The sequence below is a fragment of the Nyctibius grandis genome, chromosome 31, assembly GCF_013368605.1.
Source record: "Nyctibius grandis isolate bNycGra1 chromosome 31, bNycGra1.pri, whole genome shotgun sequence".
In the NCBI taxonomy this organism is placed as follows: Eukaryota; Metazoa; Chordata; class Aves; order Nyctibiiformes; family Nyctibiidae; genus Nyctibius; species Nyctibius grandis.
Genome location: NC_090688.1, coordinates 323312 through 344241, shown reverse-complemented (window position 1 = coordinate 344241; position 20930 = coordinate 323312). Strand labels below are relative to the sequence as shown.

The following is a 20930-nucleotide window of genomic DNA, read 5'->3' as shown; positions in this document are numbered from 1 at the left end:
CCCAACTCGGCTCTTCCAGGAGTATTTAACTTTGCCCGTCCCTCCCGGGAACCAAACAAGCGGCTCAACCTCGCCGATCTCGCAGCTTTGGCAGCCAAAGTTGCCTCTTAGTCTTCTTATTTGTCACAGAACCGCTTCTCTAAGGCTCGGGAGAATCTTTATTTAGTGTTGCAGATGTCACCGAGGCCCCGCAGATTGGAAATGAGTCCAAAGGATTAAGACGAGGTTATTAATTGGAGGCCTTCCCCTTTAAGAATGATTGACAGTTACTTTCTGGACAAGTAATTGCTCTAAATGTGCCCCCAGCGCGGGTCCGGGGGGGGCGGCGGACAAAGCCCCGAGCTGCCTCCCCTGCTCAGATTGTCTCCCCACAAAGGCGTCCCGCTGGAGTTTGCTGTGTAATCCCCTCATTACGGCGGGGAGAGAGAATTAGAACCGGGGGGAGCGGAGAAGAAAGGGGCGATGGGGGCGCGGGGGGGGATTTCCTTGGGCCACGGAGGCTCTGCCGCGGGGACGGGGTCCGGAGCCCCGAGCCCCGGCGGGACGGGGCTGCTGTGGTGGTGGATGTCGTCCGCCCTGAGACGGGGATGGCGAGCCCAGGGGTGGCCCCAGGGACGGCGCGTGTGGCCTCGTGGGCTCCCCGTGACGCTGCCCGCAGATCCCTGCCCGTGAGGGGACCGGGGATGGGGACCGGGTGTGGGGACAGGTGTCACAGGCAGCGATGGGCACTGGGTGTGGGGACAGGGACAGGGAACAGCAGGTAACGCCAGTTTATTCTGATTCGGGAGGAAGCGCCGGGGGAAGGTGCTGAAAAAGGGAGCGGGTGTCCCCGGGGTGTCCCCGGGGTGTCTCCGGGGCCGGGGCTGGGCTGGCATCCTCCCAGGGGGCTCAGGAGCGGGCACCGGGTGCCCCTCAGCATCGCAGGGGGTCTGCGTGTGGGGTCTGGGTGTGGGGACCAGATGTGGGGACCAGGTATGGGGTCTGGGGACCTGCTATGGGATCTGGGTGTGGGGACCAGGTGTGGAGACCGGGTGTAGGGACCAGGCATCCTGACCAGCCTTGGGGACCTGGTATGGACACCAGGCACAGGGAAGAGCCATGGGGAGCAGGGGGAACAAGTGTGGGGATCAGCCATGGGGACCGGCCATGGGGACCAGCCCCGGGGAGCAGCCATGGGAGCAGGCATTGGGCACCATCCGTGGGACCAGGCATGGGGATAATTCATGGACATGGGCCTGAGCAAGGGGACCGGGCATGGGGACACCCTGTGGGGATCAGCTGTGGGGTCCAGCCATGGGGACCATCCCTGGGGGCTGCCCATGGACCCTGGCTGGGGGGGGGGCAGCTGGGCTGGGGGCAGAAACGCCATCCCTCTGCTCCCCCCTCCCACTGCCACCCCAGGGACCCTGGCCTGGGGACAACAGGAACATCAGGATGGGGGTCCTGGGGTACTCGGGGTGGGGGTGCTCGGTGCTGCCCAGACCCCACTGTCCCACCAGGCGCGTTTTGCCCTTTTCTGTCTCCGCTCACTTTTACTTTCCCCAAAAAGCCTCTTCCTGCCACCTGCAAACGCTGCTGCCTTGGCCGCCGTCTCGGCTTCCTCCCACTCCCTTCCTCTCCTCGCCACGTTCCCCTTTCGTATGGCAAATATCACCGCGGGGTTTTTGGACCCTCTCCCTACCCTGTGCTGGGTGGCTGCTGGCCCCATGAGGGTCTGTGCCCTCCCCACTGGAGCTGCTGCTGGTGGGACCCCGCAGCCACCTCTGCGCCCTGGTTTGAGCCCCGAGGCCATCTCGGGTTCCCTCCTGCCTGGTCTGACACCGCTCTGGGGACAGCGTGATGCTGTCTTGGGGATGGCGTGCCACCACCCCAGGGACAGGCTGACCCCAGGCCAGGGATGGTGCGACATGCCCCTGGGGGCCACACAGCCCCTGGGGATGGGATGACACCTCCACGCCATACAGCGCTGCCAGGGCCCCACCTGCAGCAGGGGTGTGCAGGGGGGGTTGGGGACATGCCTGGGCGCAGGGTCGACGCGCGGGGCCAGGGGTGCAAACGGGCACCTGGACTCGCTGCTCCCACTCATGCCCACACCAGCCACCGCGGCAGGCGCAGGAGCCGGGTCCCCCCGCTCCAGTGGCCCTTGGTGGCTTCCCCCAGGGTGTGCCCACAGCCCTGGCAGGTGCCGTGCCAGGACCCGTGGTCCCCGGGGCGCCGGGCTGGTGTTGGGAGCGGGGGGGCTGCCCGGCTCTGGCGCTGCCGGCCGGCGTGCGCGGTGGCCCTGCTGGCCGCCTTAAGGTGTTGGCTGGCCGGGGGGGGCTAGCAGGCTTATTTGCCAAATGATTATAATTGCCTTTTAGGAGCAGATAGCAAATTGATTTGCTTCCTCGCCCAAGGCCTGTAATCGCTTCATCACTTTAAAATATTAATGCTATACTTCTTTGCTAGTTTCCCAATTACCCTAATTGAAGGCAAATTGGTTAAGAAGGTGCAATGCAGAGTATCAGGGGGTTTAGTTCACTCAAATGACAGTTTTAAACCTCCCTAATCCTATTAGCGGGCAAAGCTGCTAACGCTTAGAGACGCTGCGTCAGCTTACGGGGCGGTGGGGCCGGGGGCGGGGGTCGGGGCGGGGGGCGGCCGGGGGCCACCGGCCTCACGTGACCAGCTCGGCCGGGGATTTATCACTTTTTTAGTTCATTAAGAGGCCTTGGGCAGGCGGGGAGGCGGCAGGGGTGACCCAAAAGGGTGCTGAGCGGGAGGCAGGTGGCAGCGGGGGGGGGCAGGACGATTAGCCAAGGAGACCTGGCGGAGGGTCCTGACCCGAATCCCAGCCGGCGCTGGGAACCCCTGCGCAGCCCCACTGGGAGCACTGGGAGCCAGGCTGCCCTTCGGGGCGGGATGGGGCGCCGGTGCAGAGCGGGGATGGAGGGGCCTGCTGTGTCGGGGCACGTTGGGGACCTTGGTGCCACCGTCCCTGTGGCTGGCACTCGGTGTCAAGCCCCAGCCTTGCGGAGAGCAGGGATGTAGGGTGGGAATGGGGCTGCGCTGGGTGCCGTGGCTGCTGCCGCCCCGGGGACCTGGCTGGGGGACCGGTGGGGACACGGATGGCCCCATCCCATGCAACATGGGTGGATTTTTGTGCCCAAATGGGAGATTTTGCAAGTTCTGAAGAAAGGCTGGAGAGCGGTGATGGTAGTGACAGCGGGGACAGCGGGGATGGCGGGGACAGCGGGGATGGTGGGGATGGGAGGGATGGCAGGGACAGCGGCGCCACCAAACACGAGGATGCTCCCAGGTGTCAAGCCCTGCCGTGACTGTCACACGCTCCCTGGGATGCTCCAGCAGCCACCAGCCCCTTGACTGGTACCCGGAGGGGTGGGTGCTTGGGGGGAAACCGAGCACCTCGTGCACCCAGGGACCTCCTTGCTGGAGCTCCTGCAGCTCTGGGTGCTCCAGCTGGGGCAGTTGAGACCTGTGGCTCTTGTGACAGTGATGAGCTCTGTGGCACAACTCCCTGCCCACCTGGGCTGGATTTGGCTGCCCTCTCCCAGCCCTGCCGCCCGCGCCGTGGGCAGCCCGGGGCAGGGCCGTCCCCACAGGCCTTTCCGGAGCAGATGGCCCCGGCGTGGGGAGGACGGAGGCAGCTCAGCGCGTCCTTCCTTTCATGCGAGCACAGCGTGACTCCCCCGGCGGGTCCTGCTCCGGCAGCGAGGTGCCGTTGGGGCCAGCGCCGGCGGTACCTTTCACAAGGGTTCAGCTAGCTTAGTCCTCGGGGACAGGCGACTCAGGCAGATTAGACCTCACTAAAATAGGCAGGTATTAGTGATCTCAGCAGCCCCTGGCCTTCCGTGGCGCCCGCGTGTGAGCCAGCGCCGCTGCCAAGCGCCGGGGAGCTGGGAGCAAGGCCCCAGAGGGGGACCCTGGCCCTGGCCAAAGGGGCCCCCTTGCTGCCTGTACTGGCAGGGGGATGCTTGAGGCGGGGTTAAATGCTGCCACACACCCCCCCGCCCCCGCCGGTGCTGCCCCCTAGGGATGCCCTGGGGGGGGCACAGGGCCCTGCTGGCTCCCGAGCACTGCTGGGGTGCGGCCAAGCTTGGGGGCTGCCACAGATGGGGGGGGACAGATCTGGCGGCTGGTTGCTGGCTCGGGGGACACATGGGCAGCCTTGCTGCAGCGATGCCATCATGTCCTGCCCCCCGCCAGGACAGGGCTCATGCAGACGGGGGGGTATGGCAGGAAGACCAGACCGGTGCCAGCAAATGCTGTGTTTATTGAGCCAAATGGTGCGTGAGGCCCTGGGGCTGGTTCCTGGGGTGACGGAGCACCAGGGACCACCGCCCGCCCCGTCCAGAGGCTCACACCAGGGGCACCATGGGGAGGGGCTTGGCCAGCACGGCTGGCGTCCTGCATCCCAGCACCCACCCGGCACAACCCAGAAAAGCAACAGGGAATGGTTCTGGGGAGGAAAACCCACCCCCAGCTCATGTATTGGGACCCCCACCCCCAGGTAATGGCACCCGTAACACCCGCACCCCATCACTGCTGGGGGGCAGCGGGGGGGCAAGGGCTGAGCCCAGCCCTGCCGGTGTCACCCGCTGGCAGGGCGGGCAGCGATGCTACATCAGGGCGCACTTCTCCTTCACCCCGTCCACGGTGCCCAGCGCGCGGTCCCGCAGCGCCGGCAGGTCCACGTCCCGCAGCTTCGTCAGGAAGGCGAAGGCTCCATCCTCCTCGTCGTCCTCCTCCTCCTCCTCGCTGCGCACCATGGCAGCCAGCTCCTGCGGCAGCTCCACCTCGCCGCCAGCCACGTGCAGCTGAGCATCGTCCCGCTCGTCCTGCGACGGACGGGCCGGAGATGGCGTCGGGGTGGTGGGTAGAGCTGGGCGCCCCCCAGACGTGGGGTGGGGACGGGGAGAGCGGGTCCCCCGGGGCCAGGGGGGGCTGTGGGGCGGGGGGGGTGCGGGGGGGTGGGGTGAGGCTGCGGGGGGCTACGGGGGGATGCCGGGGGGTGCCAGGGGATGCCAGGGACTGCCGAGGAGATGCCGGGAGGTGCTGAAGGGATGCTGGGAGGTGCCGAGGGGATGCCGGGGGGTGCCGGGGGGGTGCGGGACTGCCTGGTCCCAGATGGATGTCCCAGCTGGACACACACACACGGGCCGGGGATGGTGCGGCCGGAGCCAGCAGCCGTCTGCTGCCCTCTTCAGGAACCGTCTCCCGGCAGCCAACCGGGCTGGGGCTATCCCGGAGGATGGAGGGTCCGGGGAAGACCCCCGGGGTCCCACCGCTGGCGGCTGGTCCTTACCTGGGCCAGGTGGTACTTGTCCCGCAGGTGCATCCGCACCGTGGCCCGTTCCGCCTTCCTCTGCGCAAAGGCCTTGTCCCGCTCGATCCTGCAGCCACGGGTGCCGCAGTGTCACCCCCCCCACCCCACCAGGTCCCCCCCAGCACCTCACCCCCAGCACCGCCCTGGTCCTTGTCGGCAGCGTGGCTGTGCCAGCCCCGGGCTGGGGGCGAAGGGGATGCAAAGGTCTGCAGGAGGATTGCAATGGGGATCTGGGGGCAGGGGCCACATCCTGCCCCTCCAGCCCCAGCACCCAGCACAGGTGCTCAGCGAAGGTGCCTGTTGGAGGGACTTGCTCCTCCTGTGGCCTCTCAGCTTGCGGGTGCTGGGCCACTGGCTCCCCACAGCGCCCGGACCCGGGGAGGTGGGACCTTCCTGCAGTCCTGTGCTGGCCCATCATCCCTCAGCTCCGTGGGCGCTGGGCTGGCACCAGACACCCCCCGCTCTGGGGCACTGACACCCGGGGGTGCCCTTTGTCACCCACAGTGCACTGAGCCACTGTTCCAGCCCTGTAGCACCCACCCATGGGGACGTCCCGTGCTGTGGAGAAAGGGGCCAAAGGGCACCTGCTCTGCCTGTCCCTTGTCCCCATCCCACCCTGGGGACAGCCCACAGCGGGTGGAACCCCAGTCCTGGTGCATGGGGGACCCCAGTGACCCCCCAGCCCCGGCGAAGCCTTACTTCTCCTCCAGCAGCTGCCGCTGGTACTCCTCAAACTCCTCACGGGACATGCCGTTGGGCAGCGTGGCCTCCTTGCCATCCTTGGGGGGCTCCTTGGGCGGTTCCTTCTCGCCCCCCTGAAATCTCTTCAGGGTGGCCGTGAAGAAGGAGGCCATGGGTGGGCGGCTGTGGCAGCCCGCACCCCAGGGTGCCCGGCGCCACGGGGTCGCTGCCCAGGGCCAGCGCCTGCAAGGTCAGCAGGACCGGCTGCCCCGGGGGCACCACGGATCAGGGCCGGATTAAGGCATTAGGAGGGGAAGCCACAGCCACTGGAGTGGAGAGACCTTCCTGCACCACTCGCTGCACCCAGGGGTGCTTGGGGGGGATGGTGGGGTGGGGGGACAGCGGGGTGCTGCCCCATCAGGACGATGGGGAGGTGGAAGGAACCACTGAGCCCCAGAGCACCCCGGATTGGGCTGAAAGACACCCCCCCCCCCGCACTGCACGGGCTCCGATGGAGCAGCACCATCAGGGCCGGATCCTGCCGGGGGCACCCTGCGCCCTGGGCACCCAGAGCCACCGACACCTGCCCAGGGGCTGGAGGTGCAAGAACTGGGCACAGAGGAGACACGAGAGAAGAAACCCAATGGAGGGTCAAAGGGCTGGAAGGAAGATGAGGTGGTGGGCAGGGGCACATGCACGAACACACGCGCGTCTGGCCCCGTGCTCCCGTTAATCCCGGCTCCACCGAGACATCGAGATTGCTCGGGAGCCGGCGGGGCCGGGGGCTTCCTGCTGCCGGGGGACGTGCCCCACTCCCGTAATCTACATGCAAGCAATTCGCCTGCAGACTCTGATTAAAAGAATAATCCCCGAGGGAAGAGGGGCCAGGCTGCGCGCGGGGGGCTCTGACGGCCGGAGCTCCCGCCCCCCCAAGCCTTTCCCTGTGCTTTGCCAGGCCCCAAGCAAGGGATAGGCCTAATTTGAGCCCGGAGGCTTAACGATGCTGTTGAACTAATTTTTTCAGTTTAATCAAAAAGCCCAAATCCATGTGGTTTAGCTGGCTGCACCCAGCGTCCCCGCACAGGGCCGGGGGGCTGGAGCGGGGCTGTGCCGGGGTTGGGGTTTCATCCTCCAGCGAGCGGAGATGTCCTGTCCTGTCCCCTGTCACCAGGAGGGGCAGCTCGAAGGCACCCCATGTGCAGCACCCACAACGTGGGGCTGAGTCTGTGGGAACCTTCTCTGGGCTGTGTGGTGGGAAGAAGGACCTGTGCCAGGAGGGAGGGAGGCTGTTGCCTCCTCTTTGGGCGCCCCAGGGGAGGAGACACCCCCCGCAGCTGCTGCCCCATCTCCACCGAGAGCGAGCGGCACCATGGGCCACCCCAACGCCCAGCCATGCCTTGCCGTGCCGCTCCCAAACCCGGTGAGTCTGGGGGGCTCCTGGCCAAGGGTCCCGGGAGTGGGACAGGGGTTAAACGTCCCTCAGGTTCTTCAGCTCCTTCTGCAGCTTCTCCGTGAGTTTCTTGAAGGATGGCCGCTTGCCTGGCTCCAGCTCCCAGCAGCTCCTCATCAGGGCATAGATGGCGGGCGGGCAGCCCTCGGGGGGCTCCATGCGGTACCCCTGCTCCAGCAGCTCCGTCACCTCCTTCAGGCTCTGGCAGGATGGAGAAGCCAGCTGGGATCCCCCTGTCCCTGCCCCACCAGGGGCTCGCTCTGGCCAAGGGACAGTGGGACGTCTCCATCCCATGGTGCCAGTGGGGTGACCCGCAGTGTCCTCCAGCACAGCACTCACCAGCTTGGGGTAGGGCGCTCTGCCGAAGGAGAAGGCTTCCCACAGGAGGATCCCGTAGCTCCACACGTCTGACTTGGAGGAGAATTTCTGCGGCGACAAGAGGAGGGGAGGCTGAAGCCAGCCGGGGGCTGAGCTGGGCCCCCATCCCTCCCCGAGGGCAGGACAGGAGGCAGCGCCTGCCCCCCACCACCCCCAGCTCCCCAGGGTGTGACCCCCCTCCCTTCCCATCACCCGCACGGCGCTGGGCCCATCCTGCCCCAGTTCCCGCTGTGCGCCGGGGCAAGGGCGGGTCAGGACAGAGCCTGGAGCTCGGCCGGTGCGGGGCTGGACGTGCCAGCAGCCACCATGGGGCAGGGGGGTCGGTAGGAGGGGGGGTGAGCAGGGGGGACCCAAGGGGCTGAGCTGCTCCAGGAGGAACCCCTGGCCCCTGCTCCTGTCCCACCATCGCTCACGTTGTGTTTCAGGGCCTCCGGGGCCGTCCACTTCACGGGCAGCAAAGTGGCGTCCGCGCCCTTGGGATTGACCCGGGCCAAGCCGAAATCGCTCACTTTGGCCACGTTCTCCTCGGAGATGAGGATGTTGCGGGCAGCCAGGTCCCTGTGCACCAGCTTCTTGGACTCCAGGTAGTCCATGCCCTGAGCCACGTCCCTGCCACGGCCGAGCGAGGCAGAGCAGGGTGTCACCGCGTGTCCCCTGAGGCTGCCCGGGGGGACAGAGAGCACCGGTCCCCATGTCGGACGGAGGGAGATGGACTTACAGAGCAAACAGGAGGAGCTGCTGGGTCGGGACGAGCGCCCGGCCCCGCGTGCGCAAGAAGTTCACCAGGTTGCCCTGACAGAGGAGGAGAAACACATAAGGACCAACGGGACGGGGCTGGCTGGAGATTCTGCCTCCTGCGGGGGCTGCAGCGCCCGGCATCCATCCAACTCAGCTCCCAAACGGGGATTTTGTCACCAAATCTGAGCAGTGACGGGTCCTGCTGGCTGGGGACCGGCTGGGTGCTCTCACCTTGCTCATGAACTCCATGACGATGTAGAGGCCGTTGTGCAGGATCACGCCGAGCAAACACACCAGATTTTTGTGCCGGACCTTCCTGAAAGGGAGGGGATGCAGGTCGAGGGGATGCCTGCTTGTCCCTGGGTCCCGGGGCAGGGTTGGGCCGTATCCCTCCACGGGACACTCACGTCATGGCAGCCGTTTCAGTGAGGAAGGCCTGGGCAGTCACATCGCACTTGACGTTCTTCACGGCCACCTTCTGCCCCATATACTCGCCCTGGAGGACATCTGGGAGGGGATGTGGGGGGTCAGGCTCAGCCACGCACCCAACCCCCCGCGGCCCAGGCTGAGTCCCCCATGACATGGGATGGGGAGGGGCCGTCAGGGGGTACCACTTGGGGAAGCCCGCAGCCAGGGAACCTCCAACCCCATCTTCTCACCTACCTCCGAACTCGCCTTGCCCGATGCGGTCTCCCAGCGTGAGATGCTGCAGGTTCAGCAACCAGCCGGCTGGGCATGGGCACAGGGCAGGTTAGCAGGGGCCACCGGCAGGGCCATGCTGCCTTGTCCCCAAAAGCTGGACCACGACCCTCTGCTGCCATCCCCTACCTTTGGCCAACTCCTCCTCGGCCGACTTCATCCCAGTTTTCGGTTTGGGCTTCACCAGCTTGGTGCAGATGGCTCCCTGCTCCTTCATGTAGTGCTGCCAGGGATGGACAGACAGAGGTGATGTGGCAATGCCACCTCTCACCCTGAGGCTTGGGGCGTGGAGCCAGGAAACGGCCGCGGGATGCTCCATGGGACCCCACGACCATCGCCACCCTCGAGGGGCCCAGAGCACCTCCAGCTTGGGCAGCGCGACACAGAATCACAGAACCAATCAGGCTGGAAGAGAACTCTGGGATCATCAAGTCCAACCATTGCCCTGACACCATCATGGCAACTAGACCAGGGCACTAAGTGCCATGTCCAGGCTTTTCTTAAACACCTCCAGAGATGGTGACTCCACCACCTCCCTGGGCAGCCCCTTCCAATGGCTAATGACCCTTGCTGAGAAGAAATGCTTCCTCATGTCCAACCTGACCCTTCCCTGGTGCAGCTTGAGGCTGTGTCCTCTTGTCCTATCGCTAGTTGCCTGGGAGAAGAGGCCGACTCCCACTTCACTACAACCTCCCTTCAGGTAGTTGTAGACTGCAATAAGATCACCTCTGAGCCTCCTCTTCTCCAGGCTAAACACCCCCAGCTCCCTCAGCCGTTCCTCGGTGGTCAGACCCTCCAGACCCTTCACCAGCTTGGTCGCCCTCCTCTGGACTTGCTCCAACACCTCAACATCTTTCTTGAAGTGCGGGGCCCAGAACTGGACACAGGATTCAAGGTGCGGCCTCACCAGTGCCGAGTACAGAGGGACGATCACTTCCCCAGACCGGCTGGCTACACTATTCCTAATAGAGGCCAGGATGCCATTGGCCTTCTTGGCCACCTGGGCACACTGCTGGCTCATGTTCAGCCGGCTGTCGATCAGCACCCCCAGGTCTCTTTCTAACCACTCTTCCCCCAGCCTGTAGCGCTGCATGGGGTTGTTGTGGCCGAAGTATAAGATCCAACACTTGTTCTTGTTGAACCTCATGCCATTGGTCTCGGCCCATCTATCCAACCTGTCCAGATTGACACTCCCACCCAGCTTGGTGTCATCTGCAAATTTACTGAGGGTGCACTCAATCCCTACGTCTAGACACACTGTGTTTCCCCCAGTGTTGCGATTCGCAGCCCATATCCCAGACTTGCTGCCCTCCAGGCACGGCCAGGGAGACACCGTGATGGACCACGGGCGATACAGGACGCTCCTGGTGAGCCGGACGGCAGCTGAGGGGGTCACAGCCCCCAGCGGGTGCTGCAGCAGCCGAGGGCAGTTTGCGGAGGCGACAAGGGGCGGAAGCGGTGGGACGGCCGCCGCGGTCACAGAGCGGGGCTGGGGCAGCTGAGGGGGGGAAAGGACCCGCTCGAAAGCAGAAGTTGTGTCTAAATGAGGAGAACAGATGAGAGCGGAGATGGGCAGCAGCTACGAGCCAGGGCAAAGGTGGACCCTGAGGAGAGCTCGCTGGGAGGGCGAGAGCCATCAGAGCAGCCCGGGAGCCCTGTGGGGTCAGCGGGAGAGAGGGGGGTTCAGAGGGGAGAGGAACGCCCCAAAGCCTGGCACCTCATCTCGGGTTCAGGGCTGGCGGAGGCTGCTGGGATCTTCCTTTTCCAAAATGCCCCCAGCCCCACTGCTGCGTGAAGCACCGAATGAGCAGGAGTGGGGGGAAAACGCGGCCCTGGGCAGGGACTGGGGCTGCTGCCAGCATGGCTGGTTCACGGCAGAGGATGCCCCTGGGGCACCCCAGATCTGTCCCCTGCACCCCAGAGCGAGGGGGAAACACGAGCCTTTGGCAGCGACAGAGAATTACACCAGGTAATGAAACCCAAGGAAAACCTCAGGAGAAAGAGACGGCGACCTGCCACTGTTCCGTGTGACCCTGCGAGGTTCTTGTCCTCGGTCCGGCGCTGGTGGGAGCTCACTGCCCAGGGAGGGGGGCTCACTGCCCAGGGAGGGGGGCTCACTGCCCAGGGAGGGGTTCTCACTGCCCGGGGAGGGGTTCTCACTGCCCCGGGGATGGGGGCTCGCTGCCCGGGGTGGGGGCTCACCTCGATCATGTCGATGAGGTTGGAGAAGTACTGCTGGCTGTCGATGCTGAGCGTGTGCCCCTCGTGCAGCACACGGTAGTGCACAACCTCCTTGCCGAAGCTGACGCACAGCACGTAGTCGCCGGGGTGCCGGCCGGACTCACGCACCAGGAACAGCCCGTCCTCGGGGGGCTGCAGCTCCTGCACCGCCTCCACCCCCGAGATCTTCCCGTGGAACCAGCTGGGGAGAGGGGTGGTGGGGCCATGCCGGGGGGCTTCCCCCAGTGCCCGCAGCAAAGCCCCCGCCAAGACCCCATTGCATAAAAACCCTCCCTGTGAGGTCGGCCCAAGCTGGGTGGGCACAACTGGGGGTCTTTAAAGCCAGGCGCTGGCCCCAGCCAACCCCTCCATCGCCAGGGCATGGCTACGGGCTGCCCTGCCCCCCCACTGCCCACCCAAATCCTGGCTGGGGTGAAGCACTGGACTCATCTGCTGTCGCAGCTCCTGGGGGCTGAGCTGGGTCGCTGGCCCCCCTGGGACCCCCCCAGCTGTACTCACGGCATGAGGCTGAGCTTGGGGTCGACGCGAATGGCACCACGCTCCCGCAGCACGCTGGCCGCCAGCAGCCCCTCCTGCCCCGTCTCGTTGTGCCTGGCGCGGTACCAGCCCTTGCCCTGGGGCGAGAGGGCCTCAGAGCAAGGGAAGAAGGCAGGACCCCGCAGAGAAGGGGAGCCTGTCTCTGGCAGCTCAACTGATGGCACTGGGGTCCCGTCCCCTCCGTGCTCTCCTGGGGCCGCGCGTCCCCTGGGCGCCCATGGGGCTCACCTCCACAGCCTCGATGATGGTGACCACGTCACCCTTGCGGAAGGCCAGCTCCTGAGCCTTGGGCTTGGTGTGATCGTGCTTGGTGACGCACTGCGTCCCAGGGGGCCAGTGTTTCTGCAAGGGAGAAGGCAGCGTCAGCAGGGACGGCAAGAGCTGGCCCCCCTCCACCTCCCACAGCCATCAGGACCAGCCCCAAGGACCATCTGAAGCCTTGGCTGGCAACAAGGGGCACTGGGCACAAGCCCCACTGCACTCCACAGTGGTCCTGGGGGGACATGCCACCCCGATGTCGGCTGGGGAGGTGCTGGCATCCCTGTGGCAGCCCCACTCACCCCGGACATGGTTGGCTGTCAGCGCATCAGGGACTCCCTGTCCTCTCTTGCTGCCACCTGCAGAGAAGAAACCAAAGGGGGCTGTGGGGGCATGAGGCTGAGCTGGCCCGTCCCAGGCCACCGCTGCTGTCCTCATGGGCTTCTCTGGCCAACGCAGCTCCTTGCAAGTCCACCCATCACCAGGGGCAGCCCCGCACCACAGGAGGGAGAAAAAGGCTTAGGGCAGGCTGCAACCCCTGCCCGCGCCAGCTGTGCCCCAGGAATGCTCCTGTCCCAAAGCCAGGTGGGAGCAGGACCCAGCTGTCCTGGCCCCTGCCCCTTCTCCCTGCCTTGGAATCCAGAGATGTGCTCCACACCGCCCGCTGGCACTGCTGGCACGACAGGAGCCCACCGCCGTGGGCATTTTTACCGGGAACCTGTTTTTTCATCTCTGTTTCAGCAGCTCCAAGTCATCAGGGCCACGAAAGGCACCGGACATGGGGCCTCACTGACACGGGGCACCGGCCATGGGGCCTCACTGACACGGGACACAGCAGGGCTGGTGCAGGGGCTGCCCACCGCAGGGGAGACACTGATGGGCAGGGTGGGATTGTCACATCCGCTGTCTGTGGGATGATTTCTTGAGGTCCCTGTGCTCCACCTGCCCCCAACTTGTCATACTGGGATGCATGTGACCACTTTCCAATTCAAAATTGTGGGTTTTCTGCTCCTGGAGCCCTTCATCCCCAGTGTCACCTCCATGGGAGGATCACAGAATCACAGAATGGTTTGGGTTGGAAGGGACCCTTAAAGATCACCTAGTTCCTAACCCCCTGCCACAAGCAGGGACATCTTTCACTAGACCAGTGTCTCACCACTCTCATTGTAAAACATTGCTTCATTATGTCCAAGCTAAATCCACTCTCTTTCGGTTTAAAACCACCGCCCTCGTCCCGTCACTATGAGCCTTGGTAAAAAGTCTTTTCTCAGTCTTTCTCATAGGCCCCCTTTAAGTACTGAAAGGCTGCAATAAGGTCCCCCCGGAGCCTTCTCTTCTCCAGGCTGAACAGCCCCAGCTCTCTCAGCCTGTCTCCAGAGCAGAGGGGCTCCAGCCCTCTGAGCATCTTCGTGGCCTCCTCTGGACTCGCTCCAACAGCTCCGTGTCCTTCTTCTGTTGGGGGCCCCAGAGCTGGACGCAGCACTGCAGGGGGGGTCTCAGGAGAGCGGAGCAGAGGGGCAGAATCCCCTCCCTCGCCCTGCTGGCCACGCTGCTGGGGATGCAGCCCAGGACACCGTTGGCTTTCTGGGCTGCAAGTGCACGTTGCCGGCTCATGGTGAGCTTCTCGCCACCCATCACCCCCAAGTCCTTCTCCTCAGGGCTGCTCTCAACCCATTCATCCCCCCAATCTGTACTGATATTGCGGATTGCCCTGACCCAGGTGCAGGACCTTGCACTTGGCCTTGTTGAACTTTGTGATGTTCATATGGGCCCACTCCTCCAGCCTGACAAGGTCCCTCTGGATGGCATCCCCTCCCCCAAGTGAATCAACTGCACTGCTCAGCTTGGTCTCATCTGCAGACTTGCTGAGGGTCCACTCAATCTCACTATACATGCCACTGGTGAGAATATTAAATAGCTATTGATGCCAGTATGGACCCTTGAGGGACACCACTTGTTACTGCTTTCCACTTGGACACTTGGAATGTAACTCTTTGGGTGTGGCCATTCAGCCAGTTCTTTGTCATCGAACAGTCCATCCTCAAACCCACAGCTCTCCAATTTAGAGGTAAGAATGTTGTGGGGGACCATATCAAAGGCCTTACAGAAGTCCAGGTAGATGACATCTGTAGCTCTTCACTGGTCCACTGATGCAGTCACTCCATTGTAGAAGGCTGCTAGAGTAGTCAGGCACCATCTGCCCTCAGTGAAGCCATGTTGGCTGCCTCTAATCACCTCCCTGTCTTCCATGAGTTTCGACACATCTTCCAGGAGGATCTGCTCCATGACCTTACCGGGCAGAGAGGTGAGGCTAACTGGTTGGTAGTTCCCAGGGTCCTCCTTTTTACCCTTTTTAAAAATGGGTGTGATGTTTCTCTTTCTCCAGTCACTGGGAACTTTGCCTGACTGCCATGACTTTTCAAATACGATGGACAGTGTCTTGGCAACTACATCAGCCAATTCCCTCAGGACCCTGGGCTGCATCTTCTTGGATCCTGTAGACTTATATATGTTCAGGTTCCTCAGATGGTCTTGAAACTGATCTTCTCCTACAATGCGAGGGACTTTGTTCCCCCAGTCCTTGCCTTGAAGTTCAGGGGCTTAAGAAACATGGGAAGAGAGATTACCATTGAAAACTGAGGTGGGGGGAAAATTGAGTACCTCAGCCTTCTCCATGTTGGTTGTCACCAGCTCTCCTGTCTCCGGTTTGACCAGGTGGTCCTTCCTGAGCCATGCTGGTTTCCTGCCTTCCTTGATGGATTTTTTTTTAACATACAGGAATTGAGAGCTCTTGTGCTCTAAGAAAAATGTCCTTAAAGAGCCACGAGCTCTCTTCAGCTCCTTTATCCCTGAGGGCAGTTTCCCAGAGGGTTCCATTCACTAATGCTCTGAACAACTGAAATTGTGGATGGTGGGACTCAGTGGGTAAAGCCTCTCCTGCCGCCTTAGCAGCCCAGGGTGCTGGAGAGGGGGACAGCCCACCCGCTGTGGGGTTGACACCAAGCCTGTGTCCTCAGTGGCACCGCCTGGGCTGCTGTGCATCCCGTACCACAGCATCATCCCCAAACCCACCACGGTCTTAAAAGTCAAGTCATGGTTTCAGTAGGTTTTGTTCTGATTTCAGCACCCTTCCTCCAGATCCATTCTGCAGTTGAAATTTCTCTGTCACTGCATGGCAGACACTTTCTTTCCTTTTCTAAAGGAAGGTGGGATTTCTCAGTGCTCACAACTCACGCTCCTCAGCTTTGCCAAAGACGCCATCCGATGAGACCCACGTCCCCTGTTGGCGAAGCTGCTTTGTGCCCACATTGCTCCTTTGTACCAGAGAACGAGATAGTGTGAAGCCATCCCAGCAGCTCGGGGCTCCCCTCTGTTTCCAAGACCTTGAAACAGCCAGGGAAGCGTCGGCTCCCAGAGAAATGTCTGAGGAGGGGGAGAGGTGATTTCATTCATGCGCTGGTTTTCTTAGTGCTCAGTGAACGCGAGGGCCTGGGCAGGGCAACGCGGGGCTGGGACACAGCGCTGGCAACCCCACTGTCGGCCTCTCGGAAACTTCTAGCCAGAGCAGGACAAAGTGTCCCTGGCTCTGCTGGGCTGGGAGGGGTGCGGGGGCTCACTCGGCTCTCCTCGGAGCACAGATGACCGTCTTTGCTCTATTCCTCTTTTGGAGCGTGAGTCATGGTCACTCCTCTGCATCACCGGTGGTAAACCTCAGACTGTCTCCATGACGGCGAGGGTCTGCGGACTTACCGTGCAGTCCCTACCCAGAACAACAACAAAAAAGGGACAATTGCAGCTATTGCAAGGTTAATACTAGCGGCAGCAGTTTTATCTGTTCCAGAAGCCATCGTTAGCTGGCACAGACACCCTCTCGTCCTGCAGCCCATCCGTGCCACACGTGTTGTCTTGGTGGACTCAGAGATACAAAGGCAGCAGCTCCGTGCCTGTTCCGCAGCAGGCACAGCCAAAGTCTGATGTGACTGGATGTAGCTCAGCTCACTGCCAGGGTGGGTGAGGACCTCGTGGGCATGGAGCTTCAGGACAGGGTCCGCTCCATACCCCTCACTGTGGTACAACCTGGTACGAGGAGGGACATGCTGGCTGGGCCAGGAAGGACAACAGTGGCTCTGGCAGTTGGTCCTTCATTTTCCGCTGCTCCAGGACAGTAATTTCTGGTGAAAAGCAGCAACTGTTTGCTCAGTCCTGTCCCCGTGTGAAGGCAGCAGGTGGTGCTTGGAAGGGACTGATCCTCCACTCTGAGTGCCCAAGGGCCTGGCTTCTCTTCTGCCCAGCTGGCACCAGTGCGCGGAGTGCCAGACGTGCCTCCCCACACGGGCACCAGAGCCTGGAGACCCGCCAGTGCCTCCACCCAGCCACCAGCGGGCAACGGCAGTGAGTTGCCTTCCTCCTGGTGCCCCTCTCATGCCTTGTCCTAGAGCAACTGCTTGTTCTTGGAGATGTTTGGTTCATGTGGTTCCCATCACTGGAATGAATGTTCCCACAAGCAGAAGGCATGGGCAGAAAGCCTGGGAGGAGATATCTGCCCCCCTCTTTGTTTTAGAACCGTTCTACACTTTTTTAAAATCGGTTAACCTGAGTATTTGCAATGAGGATGAGAAGTACAGAAACACGGTGGGGTTTGGTGGAGCCACCCCAAACCTGAACAGAGCCCAGGCTTGTTTCCAGCGCACAGTTACCCCAACAGAGGAGCTGCCAGGACCCAACAGCACGGCGGCAGAAGACGGGACACACCGCACCCCTGTGCTGAAATCGGAGCCGGCCGCATTGCGCACACACCTCTGGAACACGGGCCGGGAACTTCTCTACAAACACCCGGCCGCACTAAGGGTCGCTTGGCCAACCAGCAAGTACAGCTCTTCTGCTGACAAACAGGTGGCACCCGGCCATCTCCCCACTGACCACAACGCTCTGAACGCTACAACGCTACGTCCATCCCTCTCCACTGACACGGCAGACGAGACAACATGTCACCTGCTCCCAGCACCCCTTCACAGGCCCTCGCACTTACCTCCCAGCGACGTCCACGCAGGGCCGTGGGGGCAATGATGACTCGGGGTAGCTCACAGCTAAGCCTGGATGCAGATTCCTGAACTCCTGGAGAGTAAATTCTCTTTCATACGGAGCAGCAAAGCTTTATATTCAAGGGCCCGCTCCCAGAAAGAGCTGCTGCCTTATTTCCTGATTTCTCGTCCGGTGAGGGCTGCGGGTGCAGAGGTCCTAGCGCCTGCCGCCCGCGCAGTCACACGTTAATCAGAGGTGACTCATTATTTGACAACACTTAAAACAACTTTTACCCTTTGAGGGCACAAGTACACACCCTCACTAGAAATGAACGGGAGATGATCAGATTCTATATCCTGCAGCACTGTGAGGCACTCACAGAAAATTAATGATCCACTACACAAATAGGGAGATTTGCTCTTGCGGCCTCGATCAGAATAGCTGCCCGAGGAGCGGGTGCCCATGGTGGCAGCAGCTCTCCAGGGACACTGAGACTCAGGAGAGGATGTGGTGGGACCACGGACCCTGGAGCCTGATCCTGTCTCAGCACCAACTCCTGTGAGACCGAGGGGAGGTTGATGGGAGAGCCCGGCCACACCTCGCTGCTCTGCAGGGGATGAACATGCAGATGCATCATGGGCTGGAATGGCTAATTGCAGAGAGACCCTTAAATGAACACCACTGTCAAAGGCTTATCTATGCCCTCCAGCTTCCGCAGCTAGTGGGGAGGGAAGGATCGCCCCCGCAGCTTATCATCCCAGCCAGAAAACTGGAGACCAGTTTTGCACTAACATTCAACATTTCCGATATTCTGAGCAAAACAGCGAAAACGAAGAAAATGCAGTTCCAGGCAAACACCATACTTCATTCAGGGGTCTTGTTTTTTTTTGTGTGTACTTTTTTGTTTTAATAAAATGGTGTCTAAGCTTTCAAGAAAATACTGGCAATTCAAGGGCAAAGGCAAGTGTAGAAGAAAACTATTCCAAACTAGCCAGTAGTTTCAGCTCTGGGCTATATTTTTCCATCAACAAACAACTTCCCCACGCCGTCAGAGCCAGCCTGTTCATAGGGTTCCTGGGACGTGTTTCCCCAGGAGCACTCTTTGCATTGTCCTCTGGATTTGTAAGGATGGATCCTTAGACACCAGGTCTGTTCAAGCTCGAGAATAAACACAAGAGTACATCCTTACAGCCCCTACACCATGCTCCTGGGGCTCAGCATCAGATGTCCTGGAGCCTGCACATACTCTCTGCAACAAACGGAGTTTTGTACTTTTGGGTTTTGCCACATCCGGCTGTTGTTGAGGATGTGACCATGGCCCAAAGAACTCAGCATCACACACAGGGAACAACTTGCTCAGACTTCATAAATGGGTTTTCCCTGTCCTACTGTGTGGCCAGCAAAAAGACCCCCACTGCCAGAGCTGGTCTCCCCCTTTACCCATCTGGGTACCTACCACCCAGTCAGTGCCTCGATCTTTAACACACTGATCCTCAAAACTGTCTTCCTCCCTTACCTGGTGCAGCAAAGTAGACACCTGCACTGCACGGCCCCGTTCAGCGTGGTACAGCTGGGTCACCAAAGCAGCCTACAGTGAGTCAAAACATCAAGATTTTGTGGCACTTCTGAAGTTTCTGGGTAAACATGCAATCGTACGGGAAATGGTTTTCTCACGTCCTAGGCTGAGGCTTTAACCACTTGTCAGTCTTGAAGATACCTCCTGGCATCCTTCCTTCGGGTCAGGGACAGCCAGGCTCACAGTCACCAGCGCAACATCCTACAGAACAAGCTGTTAAGCAGTTCCTGGTAAGATGAAAGATGAACATTATCCAAGGAAGCAGAGGCTGGAGCAGGAAGGATGAAGGATGAGCAACAATATTCATTAGGAACAGCAGCACGTTTCGTACAGCAAAACCAGCTCCTTTCTTCTCAGCGCAGATTCAGGCCCAGAGCCCGCGGGCTTTCTGTTGTCGCCTCAACTCCCTTCAGTCCACGCTGACAATACAGCTGGATTCACCAGAAATGAGCCTCCTCAGCCTGAGGGATCTGCCCTGCATTTCAAGACTTTAAAAAGGGAACCAGAAAAAGGCAATATGTCACAGAAGCAGACAGCTCTTCCCTACCCTGCCTCCACAACAGCTATGGGGGGACTTGTTTTACCCCTCCTTTTAGCATCTGAAGCCAAACACCCAGGTCCCTTCTGGCTCTGTCTGCAGCCAAAGGGAAAACAGGCACCTCCAGAGCGCAACTCTGCTGTCGTGGTTTCAAACACCGACCTTGAGCAACCCCAGGTGTCCCATGGGGCTGCGTGCTTCCCGCTGCTCCCAAGGGCAGCATGGGTTGTCTAACCCGTTCTCTGACATCCAGCCTCCAGCATCTGGAGAACATCGCTGAGTTTAAACACCCCTTTTCATAGCAAAGATTTACAACGCTGTGGGGTCATTTGGACCGAGGATCATCTGACAGGGTGTTTCACCCTAGATAACGGCTGGAGCTTTAGACGATGCCTTAACCTGGCCCCGCTCCAAGCAGCTGTACACACCACTGGGTTCAGATGCTGTTGCACACCCACACACTACACTGCATTAGGAGCCAGACTGATGCCTCCAAGAGGGATTCCCCTCCATCCCCAGCAGCCCCAAGGAGCAGCGTGGGCAGAAAAGATGTTTTCACTAAACCCTCACAGAGCAAACAGCAATGCATGAATTTATGCCCCAGCAAGAAGCAGGCTGGGCATGCTCAAAGGACGAGTGGCAGATGCACTGCTAGAGCCGAGCACCTCGCTTCGTTACACCCAAACCCCGCTGCTGTGGCAGCTGTTTTATGTGGGTACATCAGGCCTTCGCTGCAGTGTCTGGGCCTGCATGTCATGGCTGTCTTGGGGGGTGACATGCAGCACTTAGAGGCACGTTCCACATCTGGGTTCTTGGTATTTACAGGCATCGATGTCACTTACCCTGAACGGGGACCGCTACATCAGTTAAACTCTTCCATATCTGGTATCGTAACCTGGCTTTCATCTCTGGCAGCACTTGCGGCAGCGTCTAATGGTTTTACTTCCCAATTTCTAATGAGGGAAGCTTTTTGGAGTGGAGGCACCGTTTCATCCTCTTTTGATCTGACGGAGGTAAAAGGCTAGAAATTGCTCACAACATTTCAACACTTCCCAGTCTTTCTGATTTACTAGAAACAGATGAGGATGTAACTGCATGGCAAAAGGAAGATGAGAGTCAAGGCTTCAGCGTGAGGTTATGGTAACACTGAGTGTACAGGACGGCAGCAGCTCCAGCATAGCCAGCTAGCTGTGAGCACCTTTCAGTTCAGAACACACTGGACTGTACTAAATACAACAATGCATCTATTTAAACATCTATGGAAGCACTGAAATGCATCCCGCTTCCAATATATATTTTTGTATGGCTTATAACTCTTAACCCAGAATATTAAAACAGAACCTGCTTTACACCCCCCAAAAAAGTACTTAAAGAAGAAACAGCTTTATTTGACAATAAACAATGCAGAAATAATGTTTTTCAGTAAGTTCTAAAAAGCTGTTGTTCAAAATACTCCAAAAAGCCTGAAGGAATGTGAAGAGTGATT

General features: G+C 60.6%; 2 protein-coding genes across 3 annotated transcripts; both read right to left on the bottom strand.

Moving 5' to 3' along the window:
* Nucleotides 1-4619: 4619 nt before the first annotated feature.
* LOC137675002 (complexin-3-like) lies at nt 4620-6280 on the bottom strand. The gene is made up of 3 exons (XM_068420852.1): nt 6026-6280; nt 5306-5393; nt 4620-4838 (listed from the first exon to the last, which is right to left on the bottom strand). Exons 1-3 carry the CDS (start codon nt 6178-6180, stop codon nt 4620-4622), a joined length of 462 nt encoding a protein of 153 aa, XP_068276953.1. The 5' UTR covers nt 6181-6280.
* Nucleotides 6281-7392: 1112 nt separating this feature from the next.
* On the bottom strand, nt 7393-17885 carry MATK (megakaryocyte-associated tyrosine kinase). 2 transcript variants are annotated; one of them, XM_068420503.1, is made up of 14 exons: nt 17647-17885; nt 17338-17553; nt 12611-12667; nt 12279-12392; nt 12012-12127; nt 11475-11694; nt 9402-9495; nt 9237-9302; nt 8981-9080; nt 8805-8889; nt 8554-8627; nt 8249-8444; nt 7797-7883; nt 7393-7658 (listed from the first exon to the last, which is right to left on the bottom strand). In XM_068420503.1, exons 3-14 carry the CDS (start codon nt 12617-12619, stop codon nt 7476-7478), a joined length of 1344 nt encoding a protein of 447 aa, XP_068276604.1. In that variant the 5' UTR covers nt 12620-12667; nt 17338-17553; nt 17647-17885; the 3' UTR covers nt 7393-7475. The 2 variants fall into 2 exon arrangements, with proteins under 2 accessions (XP_068276604.1, XP_068276603.1); XM_068420502.1 differs by having other exon boundaries at nt 17338-17885.
* Nucleotides 17886-20930: the final 3045 nt, after the last annotated feature.

What these genes read in the sequence shown, in the direction of transcription:
- MATK (XM_068420502.1), bottom strand. An exon ending in CGGGCAAGGCGAGTTCGGAG is followed by an intron (nt 9,081 to 9,236) that starts GTAGGTGAGAAG and finishes ATCCCCTCCCAG; the next exon opens with ATGTCCTCCAGGGCGAGTAT. An exon ending in ACTGAAACGGCTGCCATGAC is followed by an intron (nt 8,890 to 8,980) that starts GTGAGTGTCCCG and finishes CCTCCCTTTCAG; the next exon opens with GAAGGTCCGGCACAAAAATC.
- LOC137675002 (XM_068420852.1), bottom strand. Translation starts at nt 6,180, where the DNA reads ATGGCCTCCTTCTTCACGGCCACCCTGAAGAGATTTCAGGGGGGCGAG. An exon ending in CGGCAGCTGCTGGAGGAGAA is followed by an intron (nt 5,394 to 6,025) that starts GTAAGGCTTCGC and finishes CCGTGGCTGCAG; the next exon opens with GATCGAGCGGGACAAGGCCT. An exon ending in ACAAGTACCACCTGGCCCAG is followed by an intron (nt 4,839 to 5,305) that starts GTAAGGACCAGC and finishes CGTCCGTCGCAG; the next exon opens with GACGAGCGGGACGATGCTCA.